This window comes from Panthera pardus, unplaced genomic scaffold (assembly GCF_024362965.1).
Source record: "Panthera pardus isolate Hobbes unplaced genomic scaffold, ASM2436296v1 HiC_scaffold_3, whole genome shotgun sequence".
Taxonomy (NCBI): Eukaryota; Metazoa; Chordata; class Mammalia; order Carnivora; family Felidae; genus Panthera; species Panthera pardus.
This window is the reverse complement of record NW_026526876.1, coordinates 14150487-14172837: the sequence shown is the minus strand read 5'-3', so window position 1 is coordinate 14172837 and position 22351 is coordinate 14150487. Positions and strand designations below refer to the sequence as shown.

Sequence of the window (22351 nt, the reverse complement as noted above, 5' to 3'; positions counted from 1 at the left end):
GCTCCAAGAGGAGGGAACTGTGGCTGCCCGGCGTTCCTGTCCTCTCGGATCCCCTTCCGGAGAGGGCTGGTCCTTGGCAGGGCTGACCCAGGCCTCCGGAGCCACCCTAACCCTCCTGAGGTGGCTTTGATATTACTGTTGAGCAAGGTCAGGGGAGAGGCAGAGCCGGGCAGCCAGTAGCCGAGGGGCAGCTCCCTCTAGGAGACCCGGGGTCACTGGCCAGCCGCCACAGAGTTTGCAGGAATGGTTTGGGGCTTGGTGTGGGGGCCTGCTGGTCACCCTTGAAGGCTGGCTTGCTTTTGTTTACAGTCTGTTCTAAACATCAGAAATGTTGTTTGCCGCTTTTTTTTGTTTGTCAATTTGGCAGTAACAGTTATTATTGCTAGCTTGATGAACTGTGAATACTAATAAAATTATATCTGCTTTAATGGGATTACAATTAGCGTGTGGATTAAAACGGATGGAAGAGTCGAGCTAGAAGGGAAAAAGTCAGAAGGGAGGGCAGTCAGAAAGGAAAACATAAATTTCCTAAAAAGAAAAAATATGAAAATTGCTTAATTACTAATGGGCTTTTAGCATTTACAACATGAAGAGATTCGGAAACTTAGACGAAGGCAGGGAGTGGAGGGGCTGGGCTCCCGTGCCCTCCTGGAATCAGCCCCTTGCCGTTTCCTGCCCCAGCGCGAGCCTTCGGCAAGGCTGCCCTTTTTTTCTCTTCCTTGCTGTTTCCTCTTTCTATCCATTTCTTTTTTCCCTCTCTAGATTTATAACTCAAAAGAGGAAAAGTACTTGCTTGGGAAATGGGTGATTTAAAAATATCCGGCCAGGCTGTCCCTGAAGTTAAGTGTCCCTCCTGCCCCTGCTTTGGAGGTGCTGCCCACCCGGCTCAGCCCACACTGGGGGGCTGCGGCCCAGGGCTCACGGTGGCAGCAGGGACAGCACACCCCCCTACTAGCCCCTTCTCCAGGCTGCTGGCTTGCAGCCCCTGCTGAGGGTGGGAAGGCCGAGCCTGCAGGCTGGGGGATGGGGAGAGAGCAGCTGTACTCACCCCCCCCCACCCCCCCATATGCCAGGCCCACTAGCCTAGCAAGGTAGTAGCATCACAGAAAAAAACAAGGGTCTGGAAGGGCCCCTGACACTGAGGCTTCCCCAGGGCTATCCCACCCTGGGGAGGCACAGCCAGGTGGGATTCCCCGTCAGTTCAGGTCACGGCTGCGTCTTCTGTCCCCACTCATCCGCCCACAGCCTAGCCAGGTCCTGGTCAGCCACCATGTCCCTTTTCTGCTGTTTTTGCTAGATGGAGGTACCGCCAAGTCAGGTGGGAATGCGGTCGGGGTGGCCCGAACCATTGTCTTGCTCTTTTCAAGTTTGACCACGTGGTTCTTGGAGCAGAGGCCATGCTGGGTTTGGGAGATACTGGGTGGGCGCTGGCCGGGTGTGTGTCCTTGACCTAGACCCAGCCCGCCTCCCCATACGCAGGGTGCTCTAGAGGGCGCTGGAGGTCCCCAGGGCACCCTCAGACGGGGGGCTGAAGGGCCACGTGTTCCCTGTTCCTGGAGGCCATTTCCACCCCCCTGGGGGACCAGAGAGACCTATTGTGCTTGGAGGTGTGCGACCCATTAGTGACAGAAAGGCTGGCCGAGCGGGCATCCAGCAAGAAACATCTGCTGCTGAAAGCCTTTTGAAATTGCTGAAAGCCAGAATATTGTATTGGTTTTTAAAATTTAGCTACATCAATTTTTTTTTTTTTAAAGGAATTGTACACCAGATCACTTTGCTCTGGTCTGTATCTATATATGATCTAGTTTAGAAAGAAAAAAGTATAATTAAGTTAAAAAAATTTTTCCCCATCTTGTGCACGGATTTCCAAATGGCTACTTTGGCGGATTCTTCTTCCCATTTCCGCAGATGGCCTCGGATCCGCAGGCCAGGCCAAGGCTGCCGCAGCCGGCCGCCCCTCCCCGCTGCGACTGCCCCGCTGAAAGGAGAATTGTCTGCGCTTCTTGCTGTGTGCAGGTCTGACGGGGGAGTAGGGTCCAGTCGCCTCGGCCACCCTGGCCGGGCCCAGGGGCTCCGGCCACCAGGCCGCCACCCGTGCTGCCCCACCCAGTGTTTTCAAAATGTCAGCTTGAGGACCCTGATGGGACGTCAGGTTTCTTCCATTGTTTTTCTAAAAATGGAAGTGCTGGTAGCTTTAGAATCGGGCTGTACGATTTTATGGTAAAGTGCTGTTCCAGTAACCTTGTCACCAAAAGGTGCAATTAAAATGTTTGGAATCATTATTTTTAGTGCAGTGTTAGATTTTGTCTCTAATACAGATGGTCCGGAGGCAAAGCTGTGAAATCTGGGGGGGTGGGGGGGGGGGAGGAAAATCAACAACGCATCAACCCAAGATTTTTCATCAGTCCTAGTGCCCGGAGCGATTGGGGACCGCGCCTCTCTCGGAGCATTTAAAAAATTGGCAGCCTGGCCTGGGAGAAGCGGGTCCCCCACCGCCTCTTCCGGCCGGTCAGCTCCAGGCCTCCTGTATCCTCCTCTGCCCATACCCCCTCAGGCCCATCAGGCCCAGCCTTCGAGAATCATCGGGCCTCCAGCCGAGGTAGGCGGAGAGTCTTGGTTTCAGTAATCTGGCTGTGGGTTGGCTTCTCCTCTTTACCTCTACTCTCTCTCTCTCTCTCGGGGTGTAAATGGTATAAATGGTCCGGCCTGGAAGCCAGGTGCCTGGGGCCTGGGGACGTTGGGAATAAATCGGGCGCCAGGTCCCTTCTGCTGGGAGTGCCGCAGACTCCTTCCCTGCTGAACGGGCTTCTGATTGCCAGCCTCGAAAAGAAAGAAAGCAAAACACACTAGAGGAAAAAAGATAATTTCCTAGTGTGAAAAGACCCCATCAAAGGTTCCCCCTCCCTCATCATGTGATATTTTTTTGTAAAGAAAAAAATACATTTTCGTAAATACCTCATTAACTCAATGACACGACGGAGTGTTTCTGCAACAGTTACCAACATTAAGTAGGTGTGAAAAGAGTTACTTTCTGAAGACTCTACCCATCCTGCTCTGAAAGTGACAGAACCAGACATGAAAGCGGCCGCCCAGCCGCAGAGCCCCGGGAATCCCGGCGGCCGCGTAGACCAGCCCGGCTGTGGCCGCCCTGCCCGCCCCACCGAAGCCATTTTTGGAATGTGGGTTTTTTCTCAGTGGGGCTTGTGCTGCCCATGTCTGATTATTGCCTATAAGGATATTCCTATAGGAATATTCAGGTCACGTGAGTAATAAAGCAAATTAGCCGGCGAGGCAGCGAGCGGCCTCGTACAGATAGCACATCTCCCCTGGAAAACACACGCACCCCCCCCCAAACGCTCCCCGGTTATTCTTAGAAATCTCCCTCCTCTGCTTCGAGACTGGGTTCAACAGCCCGCACAGACAGGACCGAACGCATAGGAGTCTGTTAGAATAACACGGATGAGGCTAAAAATACCCCTCAGAAACACACATAAAAAAGCCAAATCCAACAACAGAACGGGCTAAAAATATTCCAGGCTTTGGCAAAGAGCACAGAGTTAAATAAATTATACAAGAGCCATTCATGGGAGCAAGTTGACTTTCTCTCTTACGGGAACTTGGTTCAAGCTAATAAAAATAATAATTTACTGGCCACTGAGCTTTGCATGAGTTTAAATTTAATTGGTGGGGCTTCTGGCGTTTGTCACTTCTTGGCGATTAGTGGGCTTGTCCTAGCCTGGGGCAGGGTTGGGGGTGGGGGGCGCTGGGCCTAGGGTCCCTGGAAGCACAGGACGGTGGAGCAGGGCCTGGGTGAAAGGGTGGGGTGCCCGGGAGGCCGGAGGAGGAGGGAGGCCGTGGGTGGGGGTGGGGGGGGGCGGTCAGGGGAGGCAGAAAAGAGACAGGCAAGGTGCGGCTAGTTTAATTTGATAAATGATCGTACACCTTTAAGAGTGTGTTTTAACAATCAAGATACACTCCAGCAAGTTGATAGGATGTTCGCTGTCAACTTACATATGTCATCAGAGCGGGCTGTGAGCGTAAATAATGTTCTAGAGTGTGCGGGATGCGTCGCGGCCTCTCCTGGAGCCCGCCAGGTAGCACCCCTGTCCTCTGGCCGGCGCTTCTCTCTCCTGGTGTCTGGGGTCAGTGGCCAGAGGAGGGCAGGAGGTCGGGGGGGGGGGCACTTTGGTCGAGGTCTTTCCTCTCTAGGGAGTTCCCGGGTCTCCCCGCCAAAATAAGAGCTTGGTGGGCTTGCTAGAGAAACCAGCACGCAAAGGCCTGGGGCCGGAACTGCAGCATTGGCTGATGTCTAAATTCAGCCGTTCTCAGGCATGTTAAATTTCCCGCAGGGATTAGGGTCAGGTAGTCCCCTTTGCACCCTCCTCTTCTTCCGTGGTTCCTCGGTGGAACACCCCCAGAAATCCCTGCAGGCCTTCCTGATCCCTAAAAGACTACACTTCCCAGGATGCCCCTGGGTCAGCTCCAGGGAGTGGGGGCGGGGGGGGGGTTCCCTAGCACAGAGAGAGTTCAGCCAGTGCCCCTGGGAGTGAACTCTTTCCAGGTGGGTGGAGAGGGGCCCTGGGCGCCCCCCGTCCCCCGCCCCCCCAGCCATCTTTCCCTGCATCCTGGAAGAGGCCTCTGGATATGAGCCCCCAGCAGATGGGAGCTGCCCTCCACCCCCTGGATCCTGTGTGGCCGCTGTCTTGATTGGCGTGTCCAGAGTCCCTGGGGGTCCCCACCGGGCCCCCTGATTTCAGCCCGTCGCCCGTGCCTTCCCTCGGCGTGGTCTTCTCAGAGGGGTCCGGTGTCTACGCGAGGGCCGGCGCGGAAGGGACGTGAGGCCTCTGCCCCGCATCCGGGCTGCTCTCTGTCACCTAGTGCCACGAGAAAACCCCTCACAGCCACGCTGTCGTGGTCTCACGTCCTCAGACAGCAGCTGCCTTGCCTATCAGCATCCACCCTGAGCGACTTCTGGCAGTTTCTAAGAAGAAAGCTTCCCCCAGGACAGGCCCCTCTGCAGGAAAGCCTGGCTCATCGTCACCTGTCCAGAGAAGGTTCTCAAACCAGTCGCCGCCCGCAGCCCGCTGGAGAGGTGGCCCTGCTGCTGCCCATTCTTCCTGGGGCCTTCGCATCACACGACATTCTCCACGCTGGCGTGGGGCTTTGGGACGCAGAGCTCACAGCCTGTCTGGCAGATAGACGCCTTGCTCTGCTCTTACCGCCCCCCTCCCCGCCCCGCCCCCGACTCATCCACTAGGGACCAGCTCCCGGGTCTCCGGCCCCCATTAACCTCTGGGGTCTCCCTTGTCGCACCAAAGACTGGGTACCACAAGCAAACCACAAAATCAGAGCCAGCCTGCGGCCTCTAGAAAATGTCCCGCAGCCTCCCGGCCGCGCCGACCGAGCTCGGGCCTTGGGAGCCCATGTGCGTGGGGCTGCCGCTCTGCCTTGGCTCTGCCGCTCTGCCCGCTGACGTTTTTATGGGATAATATACCGTTTAGATCACGCAGGTCTATTTGTCAGTGGGCCGCCCCTGTTTGTTGTAATATATAATATTACTGCCTCCTGTGGCCCTGTGAACAGCTGCCTCCGGAGGCCAGGCGGCCGGTGGGAACTGGGCTACGCCCGCGGGAGGTGGGGGTGCTGGATTTGCCGAGGGCCTGGCGGGGAGGCGTCCAGCGCCCAAGCTGGGAGCCAGCCGGGCTGGCATCTGAGGGCCGCTGCAGCTGTCTAGACGATTAGGTTCCAGATTGGATCAGCCAGGAAGAGTTTTTCATTCTGACCTGGGGTGGGGGGAGGAGGAGGAGAAGGGAATAAACAGGTGGGTTGGGTTCCCTGCCCCCTGTCCCCTCCCAGGCCCCCCAACAAAGAGTCCAGTGTCTCTCCATGCAAATGCTTTTGAGGCTCGGTGGGGGGACCCACTGTGTGCCTGGAACCGGATGGAAAGATGAAGCCCCCCCCCCCCCCCCGCCCTCCTCAGGGCAGGAACTTGGTTTTCCACTGGAAATTTCCAGAAATGGGGGAGGGGAGGAGAAGATGGGTGTGCTGTCCGCAGGAGCCTCTAAAGCAGCAGGCTGGGGTCCCCGAAGGTGGTCAGGGAGCAGTGCCTTCTTGGGGCACCCTGTCAAGAAAGTGAGTCCTGAGGTGAGTTGAATAAGAGCTCAACCAACCCCCTGTGCCGTCCTCCCAGGAAGGTGGTCTCGGCCGGGTCCCTCGGCCTGTCCCTCCGGGAAGCCAGGGGCTTTCCTCCGGGGGATGTCCACACCACAGGCAGCTCCGGGGGAGCGCACTGTGGCCCCCCCCCCCCCCCCGACCCAGAGGCAGGCGTGGTGGAGCACGGCTGGAGAGGGGTGAGAAGAAGGCCCTCTGGGGGCCCCAGGAACGGAGCCCAGGGTGGGGACAGCGGTGCTGGCAGTGGGTGGGGCTGCACTGCCTGCCCGGTGTCCACCCAGCAGCACTGAGTGACAGACTCCATCTCAGGCACAGCCCGTGTCCCCTTTGTGGACAGAGGCAGAGGCCCACCCTGCGGACCCCAGTGGGCCAGCCAGAGGGTAACTGGCTGTGCCCCCGGGGCCCGGATGCAGGCCACACCCTGCTCACCTGTGCTCAGGCCACCAGACAGGTCTCACGCTCACCCACGACCAGCCTTCGGGGAATCCCACCCGAATTCTGCGCCCACCTGCCCAGTGACCTGAATGTGTGCGCTGCTCTGTCTCCCGCCACCTGCTCCGGGGCCCCTGCCGGGGTGGAGCCCCTTCGGGGCCCTCACTTACGGGGCTTGGACCTGGTGAGCTGCCCACCTCATTTTAGCTCCTTCCTGCCCTCTCGCTGTGGACCCCGGAGCCCCTGGCCCAGGCCCCTGCCTGCCGCAGGCTGTTCCCATGGCCACTGCACTGCCCCACGCACCTCTGCTTCCCTACCCCCCGCCCCTCCCGGAGCCACCCTCCAGCCGGTGCCTAGGCCGCCGGTGCCCAGGCCTTGTCCCCCGCCCTTGTTCTGATCCGCAGCTGGCCCTAGAGGGTCCCGGCCTCCAGAGCCCCAAGTGATTCTGCCATGCAGCTCTGCCCAGGCCCCCCAGCCCCGAACGTGCCCCCAGCTCTGCTCGGACTCCCCCTGTCCTACTCCGGAGGGCCTTCCTGCGCCTGCAGCCCACCTCCTGCCCCACGTGCTCCGTGGCCATCCCAGTGCAGCCGCCCTGACCCGTGGCGGTGGGGGGTCCCTTCCCCAGTGGACGGCAGGGGCCTGAGTGTGGGGTGTCCGTGTCCTCTGTCCCCGCGGCCTGCCAGAGCTGGGCCACCCAGGACGGGGGAGGCCGTAAGGGGGGGTGTGTGCCGTGCTCGGGCGGCACGTGTGTGCCTGTGGACACGAGGTCTCTGTCCTGCAGTGTCACCCCCACGCTGGAGAAGAGGGGAGACCAGGACCCTCTCTGGGGGAACCGACCTGGGGAGATGTGCCAGGGCCTACACTGGCCCTAGGTCTCCTCGCTAAAACCAAGCTGCCCCGCCCCCACACCCGAGCACGACGCGGGGACGCTTGTGCTGGCGGTGCCCTCCAATTGTCCCCAGCCTCTGCAGCCACCTCCCAGGGGCCAGGGCAGCATCTCCTCACCTTCCAGAAGCATCTTGTGTCGTTGCAGAGGCTCCCAAGCTGTGCCACATTCTAAAAGGTGTCAGAGCTGAGCAGGTTGGCACAGTGAGCTCTCCCCTGTGTTAGTATCACACCTGACGGCAGGGGTTGGGGGCAGAAGCCAGAGGCTTCACCTGGGTCACAGGGCGCTGGTGGGAGGGGAGGACATGCCCCTCCCCTCCCTGGTGGCCGTGTGGGTGGCTGCGCCCGGCAGTGGGGTCACGGGTGGGGGGGGCAACCAACCAAAGGAAGATGAGAGCTGTGGAGGGAAAAGGGGGCAGGGAGAAGGCAGGGGTCGTGGGTCTCACCCCCTGCCACCGTGGTGTCTCCGTCCCGGACAGGCAAGCCTTCACACTGTGCCGCTTTGCTTTCTGGAGCTCAAGCCCTGGGAGGTGTGCATGGCGGGACTGGCCGTGCCCAGGCTTTCTGACAATCGGCAGCCCCAGCTCTGTCCCTTAGGAGCCCGTTAGAGCTGGCTGGACACGTGCTCGTACACAGTCCTGCCTCAGGATGTGCCTGGAGGCCTGGAGACAAAGTGACAGGGCCCTGGGTCTTGCAGGAAGGGCTGCTTCCCTGGGGACAGTCAGGCAGACCTTCACGGGTCATAGTCCCCCCGGCCCTTCTCCGTGGTGTCTGTCTTGAGGTCCTGTGGTCTTGGGGCCTTAGTCTGACCACAGAGTTAGACAAGGGGTTCTGGGGGCGCCCGAGGGGCTCAGTCCGCTAAGCGTCTGACTCTTGGTTTTTGTCTCTGGTCATGACCTCACGGTTGGTTGGTTCAAGCCCCGTGTCAGGCTCTGTGCCAATAGTGTGGACCCTACTTGGAATTCTCTCTCTCCCCTGCTCCTGCTCCCTCCCCTGCTCCTGCTCCCTCTCTCTCTCTCAAAACAAAAAAAATGAACTTTAAAAAAAACTTTTAAAAAATGCATTCTGGCTCTTGCACCCCAGCACTGGGGTCCTGCCACCATCCCCGGCACTGGGGAGGTAGAGACCCAGGTCTGGGCCGAGCGGCCTGCAGGTCCTAGAGCCCCGCAGCGTGGTGTGGGTGGCCCTGGGTCGGTAGATGGAGGGGACACTGGGGATCTCTCTCCAGAGCCCACAGGGAACTGTCCAAGGTCAGAGGCAAGATGGCCCGGGAGGCTGGGCAGATGACCCAGGGCAGGGCTGTTCTCTACCTGGGGCAAGGGAGGCTCTTGGGGTCACCCTTGGGCTCCTCAGCCTAGGTGCCACTGCATCCTGGAGGGGCCCTGCCTGTGAACCGACCCTGAACCCCCCAGGCGGGTCAGCAGGGAGAGATGCATCTGTGGGCACCTCTTCCCTCGTGAGTGTGCAGAGATGCGGGTGGTCGCGGCCCAGGACTCTGGCCTGGGGCTGTGAGTGGACCTATGTCTCTCCTCTCCCGGCCTGTGTGTGTCCCGGGCCTCCCCGAGCACATGTGTACCTGGCAGGGCCTGAGCAGGACTCCACAGCCAGCCTCCTTTCTGCTCCCCCTTTTCTATACCCCCAAACCCTGGCCCCAGACAGGCACCTGGGCCCAGACTTGTAGTCAGTTTGGGCCAATGAGAGCAAGACTCAGCAAGACCCCGGGGCTGGGGACACTTGCCGGGGGGGGGAGGTTGGGTGGCGGCCACCGACTGCCAGACGGGGAGGGTCACCCAGCCACAGCTGGCTGGCTCTGTCCTCTGCCACTCAGGTCCTGACTGAGCACGAGAGGCCCGGAAACTCTCAGGTTAGCGCCTCCCTCCCTCCCTCCTTTCTCCCCGTCCTCCCTTTCTCCTCTGGCTCTCCAGCGGGGGGCTGCCCCGTGGAGCCGAGCCTGTGTGCTGACCTGACCCAGAACACCAGCTGGGCTGCAGGCCACCCCAGCCTGCGGCTCACTGAGGTCCTTCCCCACAAGCCCCCTGCACCTGCCCCTGCAGGCCCTAGTCACTCTTCCCTCCCAGCCCCTTGCTCCTGTCCCTGTCCTGTCCCTGTGCGTGTGCTCAGGAAGGTACCTTGCCCTCCCTCCCCTGTGGCACTAGCCCGGGTGCCTCCTCCTCTGCACTCCCCAGGGCCCTGGCGGCCAGCAGGTGGTGGGTTCAGGACCCAGACATGGATGAGAACGCGGTGAGGGCAGAACTGGGCCCCCAGCTTCTTTTTTTCTTTTTTTCTTTTTCATTCATTCATTCATTCATTCATTCATTCATTCATTCATTCATTTTTGAGAGACAGAGACAGAGCACAAGCGGGGGACAGGCAGAGAGAGAAGGAGAAGCAGAATCCGAAGCAGGCTCCAGGCTCCGAGCTGTCAGCACAGAGCCCGACGCGGGGCTCGAACTCACAAACCGTGAGATCATGACCTGAGCTGAAGTCGGACGCTCAACCGACTGAGCCACCCAGGCGCCCCAGCCCCCAGCTGCCTTCTGGCCTCAGCGGCTTCTTGTAGGAAGGTGACAGCAGATCCCTTTGTCCCCGGCCTGTGTGCCCTGCCCTCCTCACCCTGCACAGGTTGGGGAGGGGGAGGGGCTGGACTCCGGAGCCTGCAGGACGTGTCCTGTGTCCCCATCCAGGCAGCCCATCATGTGCCCCAGCCACCCCGGCCAGCAGGCCGCCTGTGGGCAGTTAGCCTGAAGCTGGTCCCCTTTTTGAGACTTTTTGCATCCCTTTGGGTCTCCTAAAAATAAGGTTTTAATTTATTTTAAATTAACATTAGAATTAAATCTAAATTAAGTTGTAATACATCTTTAGGCCAGCTCTTGAGAAGCCCTAACCGTGTGTGAATACAGATAAGACCGAGAAAAGTTGGAAAGGTGCACATGCGGCTGCCTCGTCCTTCGTAACCTGTTGCAGATTTGATGACAAGCGCCTACGGTGCTCCGGCTCTGCTAGAAGGGAGGTGGGGGGCACCTCTGTGTGGCCGGGCTGGGAGGCTGCCAGCTGGCCAGGGCGGGGCTGGGGCACTTCCCACATAAACCCGGATCTCTGGCTTGTCTGCAGAAGCAGATCTGTTCCCCGAGTTGCCGACTCCCCTCCTGATCCTCCCTTCCCCTTGCTGAAGCTTCCTTCTCTGCTCCGGGCTCCACTGTAAATGCTACAAAACCCTCTGCACTTGGGTTCCAGGGCTTCTCTGTGTCTTAGTTAGCTCCCGCCGTGTAACGGATCATCCCAAACTTGGCAGCTTACAACGGCGAACGTTTATTGTCTCTCTGTTTCTGTGGCTCGGGATTCTAAGTGAAGGTGTTCGCCCGGGCTTCAGGCATCTCAAGGTTTGGCTGTGGGGGACCCGCTTCCAAGCTCCCCCTGCCCCCCCACGTGGCTGTCACAGGCCCCAGTTCCTTGTCGACTGCTGGCTGGTGACAACGGTTCCAAGGGTGGTGAGCAAGGCGGCAGCCATGGTCTTTTTATGACCTGATCTCCAAAGGGTGTTTTCTGTTCGTAGAAGTGAATCTAATCCTGCCCACGCTCAAGGGGAGGGGGTTCCATACAGGGGTCAGGGCTCGTGGGGGACCCCACTGGATCTGGACCCCCCCCGAGGCCATAACTGCCCCAGTATGCCAACTACTCCCAGGTCCCCTCTGCGGCCCGGGCCCTCCTCCTCCAACTGCTGGCCAGCCGAGGCCCCCACGTTCCCCGGGCTCCCTGCGTGTGACCCGGCCCAGCCGCTGGAGAACTCCCTCCCTCTCGGCCCCTGCCCCCTCCTTGCTCCACAACCCTGTCGTCACTTGGTCACGGGGACCCCGCTCTGGCCCGTCCCCTTCAAAAGCCCCATCCCTGCTTGGCAGAGGGCCCTCAGACAAGCGTGGGCCTGCTTACCCCACTGGCCGGGCGTGTCGTCCACAGAAGCACGGCATCATCTTCCCACCTGTGAGATGTCTGCTCCCAGAGATGCCACCACCAGGCCAGCAGGCCGGTCCCAAAATAGCCTCGAGGACGGTGCAGGTCACCGAGAGATCCAAGGGCCACTGTTGGAGGCCAGGGTGCCTGGCCTGCGGCTTCCTCGGATCCCAGGCGGGGCCTGGGTGAGGGCGGGTGACCCCGCACTTTGCGGGCACTTGGTAATTGTTTGTCTAATGAATGAGCCTGGTTAGAGTTTCACTCTCCGGACGGAGCCCGGGGTTCAGGCTGTGGCTTGGGTGACAGGGACGTCGCACCGTCAGTCCGGGCAGCACTTTGTGCTGTTCCGGAACCAGCCGCCTGCTCTGTGCCGGTGCAGGTGCCCTGGGCTTACCTGGGCCGCCCCCTGGACCACCTGGAGCCAGTGCAGGCCCTGGGTCCCCCTGAGGAGAGGGGAGCTGGCCCCAGGCTGGCCACCGCACAGGTAGCCAGAGGTCGTGGCACATTTGTGGCCTCTGACCCTCGGAGGCTATGTGTGGGGTGTCCTCTGGGGGACCTTGTCCTGTCTGGGCAGCCCAGCGCAAAGCCCCCTCCCCTCCTTTGCACAGGACACTCGCTGGGAGCCCGGGGTGTGAATTGGGCGAGGGGGATCACCCTCAGGCTCGGGGACGAGCCTCCTGGGGCAGATGGGGTCCAGGTGACAGAGGCTCAGTGACACCACTGGTTTGCCCTTGGTCACATTGGGAGCAATGCGGGAGCACAGGCCTCCGGGCCGGAAGCCCCGGGCTGGTTCTCTGCCCACGTGCCTCCTCCCTGGACCCGTGCAGCCCACCGCCCCCCACCCCGGCCCCGGCCCCAAGCGGCTGGGCAGCCAGGGAGCACTGGGCAGGGTGCCAGGTGGCAGGTGAGCTGGGATGGGGGGTTGGCCGCTGGGTTTTCTGTCATTTGGAAGCCCCCGCTGGGCTAGCCCTGGCCTGGTCCCCCACGGCCTCCCCTGGGCTGGCCTTCAATCTGGCCCCATTCCAGAGGCCTCCCCTCCCACCTCAGGGCTACTGCTCTGTCCTGGGGGCCTCTGGATCAGTGGGGTGCAATTTCCCCACCCCCACCTCGCCCTGCACTCCAAGAGTCCCCAGAAGCACCATCGTTTTACCTCTGAGGAGTGAGTTTTCCTTCTACTTATGCTGTTCTTTTTTTTTTTTTTTTTTTTTAACGTTTATTTATTTTTGATAGAGATACAAAGCGTGAACAGGGGAGGGGCAGAGAGAGCAGGAGACACAGAATCTGAGGCAGGCTCCGGGCTCCGAGCTGTCAGCTCAGAGCCCGACGCGGGGCTCGAACCCACGAACCGTGAGATCATGACCTGAGCCGAAGTCGGACACTCAACCGACTGAGCCACCCGGGCGCCCCGTGTTCTGACTGTTCTTAGAGACTAGAATATCTCATCTTGACACGTGTGAGGGAATGGGGTGCTTCGTCAAAGTGGCCTGGCTGCAGGAAGACACGGCGAGGGTGCGGAGAGCCCCCGGTGCACACCCGTCCCCTCCCCGGGCTGCCCTGCGAGCCCTGTGGGCCAGGAGGGGTCTACACCCCCCACCAGGAGCCAGCAGGGAAGGGGTGCGGAGGGACGGCCCCTCAGAAGGTCGGGCTGCCCAGAGGTCTCGGCCAGGAGAGGCCCGGGGCCTGGGTCACTCGGGACCCCGTCTGTTGGGAACATTGGACACGGGTGCTGGGCAGGCCCAGATCCAGGCTCCCCCCAGGGTCCCCTTGGGGATTTGGTCTCACGCAGGCGTCTCTTGGACGAGTCACATTGGCTCTCTTGGCAGGATACTGCCAGGCCTCCACGCGGCCAAGGGTATCGGCTTGGCGGGAGCCCCTGCTCTGACCCCCACCCCCCCACCCCTGCACGGTGGTGCAGTCTGAGAGAGGAACGGCATTTCTGGTTCATTAGACCCCTGCCTCTTCTCCACCTCCCTCCCCCGGCCCTCGCATCCCACACCCTGCAAAGCATTTGCGGGCACTGCTCTCAGGACTTCTGTTCCTTTCCACGTCCCCAGGCTCTTCTACTGTGGGCATTTGCCCCGGGTTTCTCTCTGGCTCTGTGCCCTTCCTGCCAGGTCCCGTGTCCCCTCCTTCAGGAGCCCCCTGCCATGAGCAAAGCGCTGTGGGCCAAGAGACCCTTCTGGCCCTGAGGGCAGCCTTGCGCTGACTGGGCCTGAGGCAGGACCAGCTTCCGAGGGGCGTTGGGGTCAGGTGGCCTCACCCTGGTGTTCCTCAGCCCGTCCCTGCTGCTTTCTGGTCTCTGTTCTCCGTAGGGTTGAGCTGCTGGGACCCTGGACTCGCCAGGGGCCCGTGCCTGGCAGCGGGCCTCTCCCTCGGGGCCCCGATGGGTGTTTAGTGCCTGGACGCACTGCCGGGTGCCGAGTGGAGGGCTGGGTCGGGCTGGGTTTCACGGAGGAGGCCGAGTGCACACTGAGCCTTGAGAAAGAGGCGGGAAGGGATGTATTCTAGAAGGGGCAGCCCTAGAGCGTGAGTCCCCACGTGGCTGGATCGAACCAGACCTAAAGGAGGTGGCTGGGAAATGAGGACAGAAAGTCAGTACTGGCAAAAAAAAAAAAAAGGAAGGAAAAAGGAAAGGGGCATCTGGGTGGCTCAGTTGGTTAAGAGCTGACTCTTGACAGGCTGTTCCATGCAGTGACCCATGGAGATCTCGGTGCCCCTTCTGGCCCCACTCCAGCCCGAGCCAGCCCCGTTCTGGGAGTCAGGCCCTCGGTCCCCGGTCCTTCTCAGGCACGAGGGAGCAGAAGCTGACCTGGGTCCTTGCAATGGCCGGGCAGAGCTCTCCCAGCCCAACATGGTAGCCGGCCCCATGGCCGGAGGTAGTGACCCCAGTGCTCACGGCCGTCCCCGCCCGCTGCCCCACGGCCACAACTCTGCTGGAGCTCGCTGACGCACACTAGTGCCTCTCCCGCTTGGCTGTGGGCGCCAGGTGCCTGGTCAGCCTGTAGCCTCACTAGGTGTCTTTGGGAGGCGTCTCCAGACCCCTCCACGCCCACCCAAGCCAGCCCAGCTTCCAGGCCTTGTGTCTGGACCTGGGCTAGATGTGGGGTGTCATCTAGGATGTTCCTCACACTGGGGAGATGTGGCGTCCCCAAGGGCCCCATCCTGAAGCTGCCAGGCTCCGGGCAGGGCGAGAGTCCTGCATTTACTTGGGGCAGCAGAGGGGCTTACGAACCCAGGCTCGGTGATGCTTTAGCCCGGCTCTGAGTGCCGAGAGAACCACCTCCGTGGCCAGCAGGCTAGGGTGATGGCGTGGGGAGCCTGTGCCCCCGACAGCTGCAGCGCACATGCCTTCTGCTCCGGGGCCAGCACCCAGGTGGGCATGCAACAGGGGTGGCCTCTGGGTGGGGGTGAGGGGTGGCAGGAGAGGGACAAGTCGTGCACCTTGATCTGGGGGCGGTAGGAGGGATAAACAGATGGAGAAGTGGATAGATGGATGGGTAAATGGAGGGCAGGATGGATGGAGGGAAAGAGGGAGAGAGGGATCCACAGGATGGGGGATGCACCTGGGGTGAACCTGACCCCAGATGGCCTCCAGCCAGCACCTGCCCCCCACCCCTCAATTTCTCCGGCTGTGCTGGCCTCGGGGCCTCTGCCCAACGCAGCCAGTGGTGTTGCCTTCGCGAGGCTGGGGCGGGAGGAGGAAGATCACAGTCTCTGGGCCCCAGTCCACTGCCAGGCCACACAGGACCCGGTGTCTGGTCCTCTTGGCTGGCAGTGCAGACTCACCGCCCCCAGGCATGGAGCCTTCCCATGAACGTGGTCCCATCGGGACCCGCCCATCGCGGTCTCCATCCCGTGCCGGCAGGACCAGATCAGACCAAACCCCGAGAGCAGACCTGCTCGGCCCTCTCCACGCCCCCCCAGCCCACTTGCCTGCCCTCCGGAGTGTCCTGGAGGGGGACGTGCTGGCTGCCCCACCGGGGAGAGTGTGCAGGGAAGGAAGGCCGTGTGAAGAGAAGCGAGGGGGCGGCCCTCAGCCGCTGCTGCCCAGACCCCCCGGCCGAGGGGCCCTCTGAGTCACTCTCAGCCCCGAGTCCTAGGGCGGCCCCTTCTGCCCAGCCAAAGGGCTAAATTTACCCTTTTAATAAGAACCAGACTTATATCCGATTTTCCTTTTCTTTTATTAGTTCTGAGCTGTTGGTGGTTGGGCCTCCCCTGTCATCTTGCTTCCACGTTTGTCGGCTGGGTGGCTCAGCAACCACAGAATTTTCCTATTATGGCCTGAGAACTGCTGCCTTTGGGCCAACCAGGGCTTCTGGAAGGTTCTCCTGGGCCAGCGGAGAGGGGCTTCCCATGTGACACACTCATGTTTCTGGGCTGTCTCCACATCCTAGGGCTGGGCCGGCCAGGAGGTTCACCCACGGCTTCACAGTCCTGCCTCCTCCGCCCGTCCCTCCTCCCTCCCTGTGCCCGTCTCAGGTTCCTCTCGTCCGGCCAGCGTCTCGGAGTCATGGACGGCAGCCGGGATCCTTGGGAGGAGCCCTCAGGGACTCCTAGGGGCCGTGGTAGCAGCAGGGCAGACCCGGTGTCTGGTGGGACGGAGTGAGGGAATGGGCCAGACAGGCCAACATCTGGGGGCGGCCAGCTTGTGGCCGGAGGGGACCGCCCCAGATCTGGACGATGCGTGGGTCCTGGATAGCCTGCCCTGCGGGGGGGGCGGGGGGGGGTCACAGATCAGAGGGGACTTCATGCCAGTCTAAGCTGCTTCTCCACCGCAGAGGGGGGTGGGCTGCCTATGGGGAGGCGAACTTGGCCACGTGGCCTGCCAGCTGTCCCCCAGAATCCACACGACTCCTGGAGCCACTGTCAGGTCCGGGTGGCTGGGGGCTGAGCAGCCGGCCTAGGGAGGGGCCTGCTCCCGTGCAGCAGGGGCTCGGGCTCGGGGGTCTCTAGTTTGGTGCAGACGACAGGCTAGGGTCCCCTTCCAGCACAGGTGAGCCGGAATGTGCTCCCACTGCCCAGGGCAGGGGAGGAGGTGGGCAGGGCCCGGCGGCCTGCGGCCCCTCCCACGTCACCCCGGGGGCACACGGAATCAAAGGTCAGGGGCCTTTTCCGGGGCCAGTAAGGGGACCAGTCTGGTGGGGGTCTGACCCTGGGAAGCGGGTCTTTGAGGCCCCCCTCTCGCAAGAATCGGGTCAGCCACCTCGTGCGTGTTCGGGGCCGTGCCTCAGACACGCGTGCACATCTGTGTCCTGTGTGCACGCCCGTAGCCAGCATGTACACCCGTGGCCACGAGCGCGCGCCCGGACACGCCCCGTGAGCGCCCACACACGGTCACTGTGCTGCCTCTGTGCACGCGCACGCGTGTGCCCGGGCCAGCGGTGGGTTCCAGCCGGGCCGGGACCGTTCTTGGGTGGATCTCCCCCCGCTTGCTTCCCAGCCTTTCCATCTTAGTCCGTGCAGGACCAGGGCTGAACGCCGATGGACACTCTCCTTCCTTGTCCCCTGTCCTGGAACGGGAGGCGTGTGGCCAGGTCCCTGGGGCGGACCTCCTGCCTCCTCTTCTCTGACAGTTCCCTCTAGGCCTGGCTCAGCACAGGAGGGGCACTCTGGCCCCCCAGGCGGACTGCCTGTCCCTCCAGTGTCTCAGCAGCCTCTGGTGTCCTGGGGGAGACCCCGGGTGCTCCCCGCGCACCCAGGTGGGCCCTGCAAGGCCTGAGGGAAGTGGGGAGCCTGAGCAGGTATGAGCGGGAGAGGGGGAGCTGGGGAAGCCCCGCCAGTAGCCAGTCAGCTGGGCTTCAGGAGCCTCAGGAGCCCTGAGAGCCCGGGAAGGGCTTGCTTCTCGGAGGCGGCCGGCAGCCATCTCGGTGAGGCCTTCGCAGCCCGTGTCACGGTTTCCAGAGAGGGAGGATGCCGTCCCTGTGGCTCACGTCAGACACAATAAGTGCCCGTTCTGCCCAGCTCTCGGAGGCCCTTCTGTCCGCCTGTCTTTCCCCGACTCCCGCTCCCTCTGCCCTCAGCCTGGGGTCACGGTGAGGAGATAGGCTTCTCAGCACCCCCACCACGGGACAGCCTGGTGGGGAGATGCGGGCGGCGGAGAGGGCACGGTGGGCACCTGGCACCTCAGACTTGGGGTGCACGGCACAGGGCCACCCGTGTTTTTGCCAGTCAGGCCCGCAGGGGTCTCGGAGGCCCCTAGACCGTAGGCTCTCCCCCGGGCAACACCTGTGCTCTGGGGCAGGGGCGTCCTCAGCACCTTGGCCGTGGCAGGTGGGCCCGGCAAACAGATTGATGGAGGAAGACCCCGTTCTCCAGTGTTGCCCGGCCACGTGGTGCCCCCTCTCCAGCGGGCCAAGGCCGGACTCAGTGGTCGCTGGAGGTTCCTGGGGTGTCCGGGGCATTCCAGCTGGGGCAGCTGCGAGGGGCCGGGTCGTCTGGGCCTCGGGGTGTAGGGTCAGATGGGGCTCCAGGGTCGGGGCCGTGCCCGAGGACCTAGGCCGCCAGAGGGTGTCAACCAGGCCCCCCGGGCATGCTGGCTTCCGGAGCGGTTTTCTCAGCCAGCCGGGCGCCCAGGCCAGGCCTCCGTGGGGCACTAGGCAGAGCGAAGGCGGTGCTACAGCCGGGACTAGAGCCCCGTGTCTGGCCTGGGCTGGCGGCACGGCGGGCCATGCATGACGCTCAGTACACGGCGGCTCGCCTCTGGCCCTGCTGAAACGTCACACAGCTTCGGGCCCCTTCCCCGAGGTTATCGTGAACGTGGGACGTATCTGTGACGGCAGCTGACAGAATCTCAGGGCAGTGGCCACCATGACCGCTCCTACTGGACGGGGCAGCCTCAGGATGGATAGGCCTCATTCAGACCTCAGCTGAGGCACTGGGGACCCCGGGGTCCAGACTAACGATGCCCCGTTCCTTGGTCAGCCCCGTGGTGGCCCGTTGTCTGGGACTGCATGAAAGCAATTAGTGTGAGGTTTGTAGAGCCCCTGGTCTGAGAGGGGTAGTGTGAGTGGCTCCAGGACTGGAGGACTGGAGCTCCCAGCCGGGGCGGGGGCATCCAAACCAGGAACCCCTCTGGCCTTCCCTACTGCTCAGGCTCCCACCGTCCCTTCCCAGGCTGGTGACCGCAGCGCTCCGTGGGCAAGGACCTTGCCAAGAGGAAAGAAGCCTTCAGCCCAGTTCCCGGCCAGACTTGGCCTCGAGGCTCCGGCCCTGGCCCTGGCCCAGGCCGCCTCTGCTCACGCTCTGTCTGGGGCTGGCTACTGGTTGGCGGGAGGGGCTAGGGAGCTGGTAGCCAGGTCTGCCCCAGGCCCCTGCTGGCCAGGCACGCTGCCAGCTGCAGACTCCTTGGAGGTGGAGGTGACGATGCAAGCCGGCTGGGGGTGGGGGGAGGTTCCAGGGGCCATCAGCCCTCTCCCCGCCACCCGGCCCCGCAGCCCACCTGGCAAGGCCTGTGGTACCTTCGGCTGCGTCCACGCTTCTAGGCCAGGACGGTGGGGAAGAGACCGAACCATTCAGAGCAAGGACCGTGGAGCCCGCCGCACAGGGCCAGGCAGGGGGGACTGGCATGCAGGAAGTGGGGGTCGGGCATGGGAGCCCCTGGCGGGACCCGGCGCTGCAGACCGGGGTCTTAGGAGGGAGAGGCCACCTGGGTCCCCGCAGGAGTCTCCCACAGCGGCTCAGGGCACGGGGTGTCTGTGTGTGCAGCCAGGGCCGGCCAATGCCTCTGTGACGCTGTTGGGCCCAGAGCACTTGTGGTGTGGGGGCGATGGGGTCTCCAGCGCCCTCTGCTTCCTTCCCTGTGTCATCCTGTTTGCGTGACAAGCCCCTTCTGTTTTCCAGCTGAAAGGAAAAGAGTGGAGAAGTTTCCCCAGGTGGATGTCTGAGTCAGCCTCCAGGCCAGCGGGGCAGCCCCTCAGTTAGCAGGGTGGGCAGGGGCAGCCCTGCCACGGGGCGGGGGAGGAGGGCTGGGCTGGAACAGTGTTTCAGCATTTCCACTACATTCCCCACACTGTGGGGCAGGGGTCCCCTCCCTAGACGCAGAGAAGCCAGCTCTCTGAGGGCCCCCAAGAAGGTCCCCTGCATCAGGAGACGGGCGGTGTGGGGCGAGGTGGGCCCCAGGCTTGGGGTCTCTGGCCGAGGCGGGAAGTGTAGCCTGTCACCAGTATGTCCCCTGCTCTGCAGAGCTAAGACCAGGGGCCGGCTGAGCTGAGGTGCCACCCTCCTAGCCCCCCGTGCGGTGGGACCCCCTTCTGGGATAGGGTCAGAACAGAGCACCCGTGAGTGTCCCCCCCCCCCAAGGCCAGGATCAGTGTCCGGAGGAGGGCATGAGGTCCTGGGACCCCCAACCCAGATTTTAGCCTGGAGGTCCAGTATTGGGCCTCAGGCCCTGCTCCCCACCCGCTGTGGCCCCAGGTGGCTGACCCTTGGGGATGTGGCGGCGGGGTGGGGGGTCTGCAGAGGCCAGACCTCTGAGGCCAGAGCCTCAGGCCCGGGAGACCCTGCACGGGACCCACCTGGAAGCTTCGGCTTCCCTGGACCCCAGGGCCAGGGGGCCCCGTGGGACCCTGAGCTGCGTTTCCTGTCCAGCCTGGAGCCTGGCCCGCCGCTTCGCCCCCGCGGTGTGGGAGAGCTCAAGGTGTGGGCTTCTCAGGCTGAGCTCCTGGAGAAATCCATTATCCAGACCCGGCTTTTGGACTGGGCTGCTTCCCAGTGTCCCGGGAGGAGCAGGGTGGGAGGGACCTTCCTGGGAGGGTGCGGGGGTGGGGAGGCCTGGGAGACTCGAGGCTGGCCTGGGCGAGGCAGGAAAAGGCTGCTCATCCTCCAGGCATGGCCCCCCCCCCCCAGATCCCTGGGGCCCAGCAGGGGCCGCCCTCCCACTCCTGCCCCTCCACCCGCGGCCCCCGGAGGCCAACACTTCCCTTCCCAGCCCAGAGTCCCCTCCCCTGGCTGGACGCCTGTGGTCTGGCCGCGGCCCATGGCAGTCCCAGCCCTGCGGTCCGGGAAGTCCCTGGCCCCTGGGCACCTTCGTCCCCTGCCCCTGGGTCTTCCCAGGGTCTCCCTGCATCCTGACACCCACCACAGAGGTCGGCGTGTGCTCCAGCCCCTGGCCGCACTCACACACCTGCCTCTGTGGCCGGCGCCCAGGAGAGGCCCCCCTCCTCCGTCTGTCCCGTTCACACGCTGGAGGGGAGGGAAGCTGCCAGGGTCCCCACCAGGGCAGCCCCTCCCTCTCCCCTGCTCTGGGCCTTGCCTCCTCTCTGCTGAGTCACCCGGTGTCTGGGAAGCTCCCAGAGCCAAAACCGGGCTGGATGAGGAATCACAAATTCACAAAATCCCCCTGCCTCCCGGGCAGGGAAACAGCTGCCCTGACTCACCTAGGGCAGGGCCTGCAGCCTCGGGGGACCCCCTGAGAACTCCTGCGAACCCCACCAGGCCCCTCCCTACACCCAGCCTGATGGGGTGCTGAGCGCCCAGGCCGCTGCTCCCCATCCCTGGGCTGGTCCCAAGCCCAGGCTCACTGCCTGTGAACAGGGCTGACGAGATGGCGGGGTGGGGGCCAAGCAGGGCTGTCCTAACCCCCCACCACCCCCAGGGGCTGCTCCTCAGAGAGCGGTCTGTGTCCGCCTGCGTCCTTCCTGCGCAAGCTGCCGTCGCCATGGAAATCCAGGGAGGCGCGCTCAGCCTGGCCTTGGCCACTGGATTTGGGCAGGGAGAGGGGACACAGTGGCGGGGGTGCAGGTGGGCACGGAGAGCCGGCTGTCAGCGCCAGCGCGGAGTGTCCTGGGGGACAGATGACTGTGTGTGTCCGCCTGCCAGGCTGGCCGGGGTGTGACCCTGAGAGCCCCGGGGGGCTGACAAAAAGCAGGTCTGGCTTCATCCCTGTCTGCCTCCGCCTCCGTTTCTGTCCCTCTCACCTGGGTGGGGCTGATGAGTCCGTTGGTTGCACCTGGGGAGAAGGTCGAGGACCCCACTGTGGGGAGGGGCCGGTCCCCCCAGCGCTGCCCAGAAGGCGGGCAGAGGCTGCGGGACCCACAAGGCTGGAGCAGGGCCCCCGGCTGATGCCGGGCCTTTCTGGGAGGTGTGGGTAGAGCGCTCTGGCAGGTGCGCCTGTGGCTGTGGGGCCCCGGAGCTGCCCGCCACCGTGGCCTGGGAGAGTCAGGGGCTCGGCCTCTGAGGAGAAGGCCCACCGCAGAGCCAGCCGCCTGCTGCCCGCGGGCACGGCACTCGGCATCCCATTGATCAGGGTGGGGGCGGGGGGCGGCGCTGGTCGCAAAAGTGCCAACAGTGGCAGGAGGGCACGGGACCCCGAGCGTGTCTGTCGGGAGCCCGAGTGGGCCGTTTCTCCTGCTTCTCAAGACAGCAGCCCCGGGGGTTTGGGGCTCGAGAGTCACCCCTGGAGACGGGCTCCTTGGCGGGCTGGCCCGGTCCAGACTCACCCTTGCCCCCTGTGTCCACAGCCAGCAGCCGCCTGATGGGGAATTCTCCGGCGCCCTCGTTCATGGGCAGCTTCCTCACCAGCAGCCTGGGCTCGGCGGCCCCCGCGCACCCCAGCGGCCCCACCCCCGCCCCCTCGGAGCAGGCCTACCGCGGCCCCCACCCCGCCACCTCCCAGATCTGGTTCTCTCACTCCCATGAAGGTGAGTCCGGGGCCAGGGGCCGGGGGCCAGGAGAGGAAGCCCCCACGCACAGGGGAGGTGGTAATTGGTTGGAAACGGGGGGCGGGCCCCACCAGGCAGTGGTCCTGGCCAGATGTGCACCGCAGATGGGCGGCGAGGGGGGGGGGGGGGGAGGAGGTGGGGCCGAGAGGGCTCTGGGGGAGCCAAGGAAATGTGGAACACAGCTGGGCAGGCCAGGGCCGGGCTGCACCCTCTGCCTGGGGCTGCGCCCACCTCCCCAGACTCAGAGCGGTATGGGC

General features: G+C 63.1%; 1 protein-coding gene across 1 annotated transcript in view; it reads left to right on the top strand.

The window, feature by feature from the left end:
• BAHCC1 (BAH domain and coiled-coil containing 1) overlaps positions 1–22351 on the top strand; it is a 65723-nt gene that overhangs the window by 5146 nt on the left and 38226 nt on the right. The window contains 1 exon segment of the mRNA XM_053892272.1: positions 21894–22073. Coding sequence (XP_053748247.1) covers positions 21894–22073 — 180 coding nt within the window.